Below are 10541 nucleotides of genomic sequence, written 5' to 3' on the forward strand. Positions count from 1 at the left end.
GGCTAGATCAAAAATGAAAGGAAACGATAAAAACAATATAGGCCTAGAGCGGACACTCGTGTCATCTCGCATAAATCATGACCTACGTCGAAGGCGAAAGCTAGTTGTTGTTTTATCGATTTTAAAACTATTACATACCATATTAAAATGCAATCAAATTTTAACAGAAAAATTTATTGAAATTTTAAGACATATTTGTTAACGTGCGAATAATTCAATGAATTTGTTGTTATCAGACTAGTAAGAAACACACACAGTGGGAGTTAGACAATAGTCAGAGAAGTTATTCACAATAAGTATATCACTATTGGTAGCCCCGCACAATTCCGTTATTTATAGTACTGTAGACACTACCAGTCCGTCTTGATATGAAATGAACAACGTTGGAAACAGGTTTTTCGTGTACCGCGTTCCATACATTGAGAAACGCAAAATCATGTGAATTGAGTCATACGGCGTTGTTTATTAATACTGTAAATGTTTACACATGTTACATCAGTTCAGGAAGTAATAATGAATATTTTCACCGGTATTAGGCCTACATAATGCCAGCTCTTACTGATTATGTTTCTCCTTTTCTCGGTTTAAACCGGTAGTGGTCAACGATCGTGCATATAAAAATGTATTATAAATCAATTAATTAATGTAGATCTATAACAGCGAAAAACATTTCATTCCTTGGTAAGAGTAGTAGAAAAATCACTTTCAAATGATGTATACGATCTATTTATACGGAAGGCCACTTGAACTGTTTGTCATTATAATGTTATGTAAACAAATCCTTGTACTATTTATATAAAGTTTTTAAACCGTCTTTAAATCTGTTCAAATAGATTCAGCGAACAAAACTAGGTCAATATTATATGCGGTAGATCTACCGGTTATTATAAAGTACGTCATGCCCATTAGTCAAAACTAATAATAGATTTTTCTGTTGTAATATTTTATGCTCCAAAGAATTCAAATACCTAAGGCCACGTATAGTTAAGTAGAGAAAATATAAATATAAACTCTACAACCTCCCCGTTATTGTGAAGTGTAACAGAATTATCAATGAGATTACAGATTTATAGATTGGTAACTTACATAGGGAACCAAATGTTTAACCAGATTTTTAATCGCGATGGGGTATTTCGCAGAGGTAAGTGCAATATAATATATTTGTAAAGCAATTAACTCTATATAATATGCAAAGTTGATATTAATTTAATAATTATTGTATTTTCTCGATTTTTTTTTCTGACGTTTTTTTTTGTGTGTGTGTGTGTCTTGTATTCGAAACAGAAAGTAGAAATATTGTTTTGTTTTTGGTTTAATTCTGTCAAGTGATACGTTACTGCTTCGAACAGAGAAAACGCTGTTATTTTTATAATGTACTGGTAGTAAAGATGCATTTGTCACCGTTTTACGTGAAACTACGGGGGTCAGTATCACTGTTTAGGAATTGGGTAGCGAGCATCTGCTACGTTACGATCAGATGGTATTTACCATAACAGTCCATTTTTACAAAGAAGAAACCAAAAGAATAAAAATAACATTGAAAATACACGTGTTAAAGAGATGGAAGGCTGTAATAAGAGAATCAAACAAGGTGGAAATTCGATACATCGGGATAACCTCGGACATTGACATGAACTTTATAAAAGTCTCCATCTAGTTTCTAATTATCTATATTTTGAGGAGAAAAGAGACAGAATGTTAATATAAAATTTTATCAGCTCCTGGAGTTATCTCCTAAGAACAAAACGACTAGAAATTTATATTTGATATATTTCAGGCGCCCCTCAGTATCCCCCTCCATATGATCAGCATGTACAAGGACAGGGTCCACCGCACGGGGAACCACCGCCGCCGGGTTACGGTCCTCCTCCACCGTACGATCCTTACGGCGCCCATCAAGGTCAGTAGTTTTTCCAAAATATTTAGAAATTACCTTTCCACCGCTCGTGTATTAAAGGGGTACACAAAAATACCACATTTAAAAATCAATATAACTTTTCAATAAAGCCTTTATATTCAAATATTCAATCTGGTTTAAAGGCGCACGTCTAAAGATTTGTTAACGTCAAGTATTTCAGAATTCAGAAAGTGTTATAATGACTTATCAAATACAAAATGTAATAACGTTTGAAAATAAATCTCATATACTGTTTAATTTACTTTTTTTTAAAAAACAACTTCTTCGTGTAAAATCTCAATAGAAATGTAGTATGAAATAGAACGAGTACGACTCATAAAATGTCATTTTTTCGTACATTATACATGTTGATATCAAGTCTTGAAGTTTTAGAGGCATTAATCCGGAGACTGGTTGCTTTAATGTCTGTCATATATTGGTTTGGCTTGATATTATATAACATGTTTATATTTGTAAAACGTATATCTTTAGTTCAAGGCAAAATTAACAAACATATATAATAGTCAGACCCGGATCCAGAAATATTTTAGGGTTTAGGGGTGCACCAGTTTAAAATGAAGGCGCCCTTTGCGCCTAGAGGGTGTAGGTACGGAATTAGGGACTCTCCGATCGTGTTATAGGGGTCAGGGTGTCTCCTCCTTGAAATTTTTTTGAAATACTGGTATGAAATAGTGGTCTCTGGTGCATTTGGTATTTGGTTTTAAGCTATAGATAAAATAGATAAAACACATGTTACAAATCTATGGGTGTGCTCTTGCTTTAAAATCAAGGATCTGGTATGTTCAGTACTTGTAAACGATGATTTCATCCACTGTATAATTGATTTTAAAAGGGATGCCAATGCCAGGCCAAGATGCTGGAGGTCAGTGGATGGCGAGACCTCACGGTATGCCAACGTGTCCACCTGGTCTGGAGTACCTGTGCCACATTGATCAGCTTCTAGTGAAACAGCAAGTTGAACTGTTCGAAGGTTGGTAAAACTTAAGATAAACAGCTATATACTTAAGGAAGCGGATCCGAAATGACAGTCAGAAATTTCCGTTCGTTTACGTATTCTTCCTTTGCGATTTCGGCATTCTTCGGCATTCTCCGGTAAGAACGGAAAATCAAGTGCTCGTATGAACTAGTATCCGAAGATGCGACACGCCATACAAGAATGCGTAATTACAAGGGAATTACCGAAAGTCTTTACAGGTGCACTGTCTTTAGTCATTCAAGTATATACTCAAAATGTCTATGTTCAATTTTTCAGCTAAATAATTTTTTAATGTATGCTATACTTTCTACCTTCAAAGCCACTCTTACACATTTACACAGGGTTTGATAAAGAATATACATGTATCGCACACATTGAGAAATACCTGATCTAACATATAAACATTTGCTTGAATTATGCTCTAAACTTCAAAAGTGTCTCAGACCTTTACCTTCTTGCAAACGATGTAAAAATGGATCTAGCGTTTAAAACAGAAATTAAACATTTCAGTTTGGAGACTAACACATTTGTGATTAAAGTCAGATTACTTTTCTATTCAGTGTTCACTGGTTGGGAGACAGCAAACAGATACAAAGTGCAAAACAGCCTAGGACAACAAGTATACTACGCAGCAGAAGGTATGAATTTGTGACGTCATGGAACGTCGTAAGACGTCAGTATCCACGTATAACGCAAGGTGCCTTGAGACAAACAGTTTAGAAATAAGCTTTTACACATTCTACCGTTGAAAAAAAAGAAGAAAAGCGCAGGTCGCTAAACCAATGTCGGTCAATATTTGTTTATTCATACTCTTACGAGCTTCTTGTCTGACAGATGTGCACAAGCTCATTAAACCTTTCACGTTCATTATTTTGAGAATTTATATTAAAATTCAAATGTCATGCATTTTTCTCTATACACGTTATCATTTTAAGTTAGTCAGTTTCTTTTCAGTTGAAACTGTGTTTCTTTATTTGAAAAACCAGCAGTGATTGTAATGTATTTAACATTACAGAATCTGATACGTGTTCTAGGCAATGTTGTGGTGCATCGAGGGGTTTTACTATACACATAACAGATAATACAGGCCAGGTAAGTGTATTGTTATATTTTACTAGCCAGTGATAATATAGTATACACTTATTGCACGGCTTTCTGGTCAGTTATCAAAAGTATTGGCCAAGGTCTGAAGTAAGCAATTCAATGAGTGTTATATTACACGAGATAACACATAGATTATCATTTATTTTTGAACTCTCGACTTTCGCGTAGGAAAAGTTAATTTTGAACTACACAGATCATGCGACTGTGTTATAATCATCTGAGCCGCGCCATGAGAAAACTAACATAGTGCATTTGCGACCAGCATGGATTCAGACCTTCCTGTGTATTCGTGCAGTCTGGTGATGATCCATGCCGTTCGCTTTAAAAGATGGATCCTGACCAGACTGCGCGGATGCACAGGCTGGTCTGGATTCATACTGGTCGCAAACACACTATGTTGGTTTTCTCATGGTGCAGCCCATTTAATTGTGAGTTAGATCAACGAGCGCGCGTTCTTTGCTACGATCTTACTGGGACTATTGTATCAAAATTCATTCGTGCTTCGCCTCTGAAGCATGTGGAGAAGTTAAGAGTTAATTTCAAAGAGGAGGTCGGTGTTGGTTCTGAATCAGTGAACCCTGGTCATGCAACTGACCGATGTTGTGTAATTAAAATTCTGTTGAGAAACGGCGTTATGTAAAACTCTCCAAAAACATACAAAAGAAAAAAAACAACAAACAAACAAACAGTCTCGAGTAATAATAATATATTTTGTTTTGCAGGAAGTTATAAGAGTGACGCGGGAGTTCAAGTGTTGTGTAGGGTGTCCATGTTTTGCTTGTGATGATGCCTGGGCTCATGTTGTGCAGGTAGAAGCGCCCGTCGGACATATTGTTGGATATGTTAAACAAAGGTATGTTTTTTTTTCTGTGCAGAAACCGGTCACATCCAAAAAGCCTTCCAGTCCAAGATCATCTCTTTTCCGAACTAGTTATATGAGAAGATCTACGTATTTCCTCAACAGTAGTACTTGGCAACATCCCATCGAAGACATTTACGCCAAGGGTCATGTCATTTGTCATGTCATTGATCATTGTCCCCCACCCCTCTCTCTGATTTTGTTCAGTTATTAAGTATCTCATATACTGGTTTCTTGGGAGCAGTTGTAAATATATTGTTAACAAATTCCAAGCTTTTCCACAATGATTTGGCTTTTCAAAGAAGGATTTCGTTTCTCAAACGTGTACTGTATTACATTATTAAAAAAAATGTCCTTAGTTGTATGAAAAATGATCAGTTTTGTATTTATTTATTTTCAGGCAAAGTTGTATAAGACCTTACTACATTATCACGGATGCGGAACACCAGGAGGTATTTTCTATGACGGGGCCTCCTTGTTGTTTCACAGGGTGTACGTGGGATCAGGACTTTGTGGTAAATATTTCTTCAGCCTTTTCCAAGGCTGTTTTTTTAGCAGAAAATCAGCCATTCAGTATTCAAGTTTTTCTTTTAAAAAAGGACCGGTCTGGGAATGCGGTTTTGCCATTGGTTTATTTCAAGTTTGACCACAAAATCAACCAATCAGCTGCTTGAGTTTTGTCACTGGTCCCAAAATTTTGTTTTTTAAACGTGATCTTAAAATTTAAAGCAAGAGCGTGTGCAAAGCATATACAAATCGTAATTTAGTTTATTTTAAATTTAAATCCTAACAGAAAGATAACTTTTTTGACACACGCAAGTAAGAATGATATTTATTGATGCGCATTTAGAAACGGTTTTCAACCCCGTCTCAGACCAAATGAGTAGATTTAAAATAAAATTCGAGGATTGCTTTGTTGCCAGGTAAATTCCAGAGATGGTCAAAGTCAAGTAGGAAAAGTAAGCAAGCAGTGGAGCGGACTTTTAAAAGAAATTTTTACCGACGCAGACAACTTTGGCATTTCATGTAAGTATAAATCAATCGTGAAACATCGGATATACCCGTGTCCTCCGTATAAAACTGCATAGAATAAAGGCCGAGTTGATCATATAAAATTTTATCCACTCGATCGAAGTCAAAATATTATCAGAATATATGTATCGGAGAAATGAGTAAATTTTATAAGATAAGTTTCTGTCATTTCAGTGAAGTTTTCAGTGGTATATAACTACGAAATAGAGCCCGCCCCCGAGTTCGATCCCCGGGCGGGACGTATGTTCTCCATAACGATTTCATAAAAGACATTGTGTCTGAAATCATTCGTCCTCCACCTCTGACAATTTATGTGGGGAAGTTGGCATTTACTTGTGTAGAACATGTTTGTACTGGTTTAGAATCCAGAAACACCGGTTAGGTTAGCTGCCCGCCGTTACATGACTGAAATACTGTTGAAATACGGCGTTAAAAAAACAAACAAACAAAATAACTACGAAATATGTTGGTGTGGGTGGTATTCTTGTTTTGGAGGATGCAGTCAAACATTTAGTTTCAAAATCATGATAAAAAAAGAAAAATAGTTTATCCTCTCAACATTTCGTTAAAAGTTGGCAGTAAACTTTAACTTTTGTATAGGGACTTATATTCTTAGTTCTTTTCTTTTCTTGAAACTCTCTCTGGGTAATTGCAAAAAAAATCGTTTAGTTCTACTCGGGGTCATTTTGTACATAAAGACACTCTTTAAACAACTATCATCATTTTATTTGTTAAACACACGAAGCAATCATATCATATCATAAAGTTTTCTTGGACGTGTTTTTCCACTGTTAGTAGGTAAGCTCGAAAAGAAGGTCACAAGTTCAGGAATATAAATCAAACTGCTGCCGGTGTAATCTCCCCTTTGGCACGGATAATGTTCTCGGTAAGGTCGACCTTTTAGAATTTGGAGGTATTGTCATTGACATTCGGAGAACTCGTTTAGTACAGAATTCGTGAACTTTGCTAAAATCACTGACAGTTTTTATGTGTGTGAAAATATGTCGAGTTTTAGATAATATTCAAGTTTTGGGGCGATGGACCCGTATTCACAGTTGGCGATATCCGAATTGTTGCGTGTTCTCATTTGGCGGCTAGGCATTCGTCGGATGTAGAACTTTCTTAAAGCTCACATGCCTTTCTATTTAAACCGGAGAGTGCTGAGGTCGTGTGTGGAGATTGCCAATTGTCATTTCGGGTCCATTATCTTAATAGCATTTCTCATCGTCCTCGTACATTTTTAACCATACATATATCTTGTTTAATACCTATTAATGTTTATGCCAGATAACACATAAGGGCCTTGACTTTCAATAAACTTCGAAACTTCGAAACTCCGACAGTTGTTGCACAGTTCATAAATGAAATACTGTTGAAAAACGGTCTCAAAATAATTGGCCCGGTATGACACTCGGTAATGTCCGTGCTTTTACGTGTTCCTCGTATATTATTTCGTCATCCCTTCCACATGTTTAATACTACATATTATCTCGCTAAGACAGATAAATGTAACAGACTACCACGGTCTTAACAGAACGTTGATTTTCATAACAACCAGCCCTTCGGAGATAACCGAAATTGCATTACGGAGATTACGTAATTGGACGGAAAAAGCCGATTGTCATTACGAACCGAGTCAATCACACTAACGGGCTATTTCTATACAATTGTACATTGATAAATGAATGGTTCACAGAGTATAAGACAATCGCTCGTTTTTCTTTATTCCTGCAGATAAAAATGTTTTGTTTTTGTCTAATTTTGATTTTTTTTATGTTTTATACAGTTCCAGAAGATCTTGATGTAAAAATGAAGGCAGTTATGCTTGGGGCCGTATTTCTGATCGTAAGTAAAAGTATTGTTTAGAGAACTATGCTAAAATATAAAGTTTTATAGAACAAAAGTTGGGGAATATCATTAGAAATCTATATACCTTTTATCACTACATGTTGTACTTTCACTGATAACATTTCATAAATCTGAATTATAAAAAAAGAAATACAAAAGGGTAAAAAAGAAAGCAAAGAAATAAAAGCAACACAAATTGATTTTACTGACATTTGTCTCTTAATTTAACATATTCCATTTCATCTGCTTACTAGGACTTCATGTACTATGAGAAAAGTCAAAATAGCAGTAGCAGCAACAATAGAGGATCCATGTGAGATTTTCAAGTTCAGCGGAAGTAAAGATCGGAACCGGAAGAACAAGAAAGCAGACGAAAATATTATGCAACATAACGTACTGACAGTAAACTGATAAACAGCATATACTTTATTACTTAACACGAAGACGTCAACACTTTTGAATAAATTTAACAATAAAAGAAGCGTGAGATTCCTTTAAAGATTACTGGAAGTTTACCTTGATGTCGTCCTTGAACGCAGTGCTTCTTCAGGGTTCCGCCATGTTTGCTAAATATTCTGCTAGAGGTCTTGTTACATTATCACCGGTCAAGGTGAAATAGACTGAAAGGCCTACATACTCCGCATGCCAGTTGCCTTTAAAATGATATACAATGTAGTGTGAAAGAAATGGTTCAAAACTATATCCCTGAGCATTCACAATGTTGCGGAAAAGGTATATAGGTGTGCATTCTGAGATTCTTGCAAAAGACGATTGGTCGAGATAGAAAATACGGTGATTAAACAATATGTGTCTAGAAGTGAAAAATAAATGGGAGTGCTCTGATGTTAAAAGCATGCCTATATCTAAAACGGAAAGTGCCTAGATGGATAAAAGGGAGTTGCTAACTGCAAACGGGAAGTACCTAGATGGATAAGCTAACAGCAACAGCAAACGGGAAGTGTCTAGATGGATAAAAGGGTGTTACTAACTGCAAAAGGAAGTGCCTAGATGGATAAAAGGCTGTTGCTAAATGCAAATGGAAATTAAAGAACATTTATGTTTTTAATGTTAAACATTCAGCCTGCTGATGGCTAGTGAGTTTACCTTAGCGACGTGCAGACCAAGACAAGCTGATCTGTGCAGGCTGATCATGGTCTGCAATTGCCGCTATTCAGTCAGAATATATATGTGTAACTGGTACTGCCCAAATTGAACGATAGAACAGTCCATTTTAGAAATTTAGCAGGCTAAAGGTTAAAATGATTAAAGTGTTAGTATTATTTTCAACGCAACCCTATAGGCTTATGTTCATGGATATTTTTATATCCATGAACGACAAACGTATACAAAAAGTTTTACTTATATTTATTGTTAGATGAATGTTAATTGAAATAAAATATTTTTATATAATTATGGGTGATCAGTTTTTAATGTCTATTTGAGACTTTAGGTTACCACTATAACTGTAATAACTAAAATCTTGTTTATTGTGTTCCATCTTGGTATTTAAGTTTTATTTTAATCCCCGACAAAATACGCAGTGATATGCTGTTAGCTCATATTCTCAGGGTCCTATGGGGCTGTCTTGTTTCCAGTAACAGACTAACCATTTCACTAACAGTATTTGGGTATAATTTTGTAGCAAAATTCACTCGTCTTTTAGGTGTAGCCATGATATACTACTGAAATAATCTCTTGTAATGTTTTGATACAGTATTTGATACAGAAATGAACAAAGTTTCTCGTATTCCCATGGATTTAGATTTGACTCCAGCACAAACAACTTGTAAAATTTAAAACATTTAAATTACCTTTGTACTAAAAGAGATATATTCTGTAGTAAATGCATCAAGTAATATGACTATTAATAGCATAATGAATAATTTATGGCAGATTGCTTACTCCACCAGAAGATAAAAAAACGTTGTTTTTGTACCCCCCGACAACAAAGTTGTAAGGGGGGTATACTGGTTTCAGGTTGTCCGTCCGTCCGTCTGTCTGTCCGTCTCTCCGTAGACACAGTCTTGTGCGCACCATCTCTCCTCATCCCCTTGACACAATTTAATGAAACTTCACACAAGTGATCAGTAACAACAGTAGTTGTGCATGGAGCATGTTAGGTTCTTTCAGAAAAAAAATTGCAGAGTTACGGGACTGTTTTTTGTTACTATACTATATACATAGACACAATCTTGTGCGCACCATCTCTCCTCATCCCCTTGACACAATTAAATGAAACTTCACACAAGTGATCAGTAACAACAGTAGTTGTGCATGGATCATGTTAGGTTCTTTCAGAAAAAAAAATTGCAGAGTTACGGGATTTTGTTTTTTGTTACTATATTATATACATACACACAATCTTGTGCGTACCATCTCTCCTCATCCCCTTGACACAATTAAATGAAACTTCATACAAGTGATCAGTAACAATAGTACTTGTGCATGGGACATGTTAGGTTCTTTCAGAAAAAAAATTGCAGAGTTACGGGACATTGTTTTTTTTGTTACTATACTATATACATAGACACAACCTTGTGCGCACCATCTCTCCTCATCCCCTTGACTCAATTTAATGAAACTTCACACAAGTGATCAGTAACAACAGTAGTTGTGCATGGGGCATGTTAGGTTCTTTCAACAACAAAAATTGCAGAGTTATGGGACTTTGTTTCTTATTAACATACTATGTACATACAGTCTGCATATGCAATCTTGTGCGCGCCTAATCTTCCGAACCCTTGCACACAATTTAATGAAACTTCACACAAGTGATCAGTACCAACCCTAGTTATGCATGGTGC

General features: G+C 35.8%; 1 protein-coding gene across 1 annotated transcript; it reads left to right on the forward strand.

Annotated features, from left to right (window-relative positions):
- Window positions 1-814: 814 nt before the first annotated feature.
- Window positions 815-9234, forward strand: LOC128549121 (phospholipid scramblase 2-like). Its single transcript, XM_053525424.1, has 10 exons — window positions 815-1141; window positions 1778-1900; window positions 2751-2888; window positions 3455-3532; window positions 3910-3986; window positions 4721-4851; window positions 5258-5372; window positions 5781-5883; window positions 7676-7734; window positions 7992-9234. The coding sequence occupies exons 1-10, from the start codon at window positions 1054-1056 to the stop codon at window positions 8052-8054; spliced, it is 975 nt and encodes a 324-aa protein (XP_053381399.1). The 5' UTR covers window positions 815-1053; the 3' UTR covers window positions 8055-9234.
- The last annotated feature ends 1307 nt before the right edge of the window (window positions 9235-10541 follow it).

The sequence above is a fragment of the Mercenaria mercenaria genome, chromosome 15 (genome assembly GCF_021730395.1).
Source record: "Mercenaria mercenaria strain notata chromosome 15, MADL_Memer_1, whole genome shotgun sequence".
Taxonomy (NCBI): Eukaryota; Metazoa; Mollusca; class Bivalvia; order Venerida; family Veneridae; genus Mercenaria; species Mercenaria mercenaria.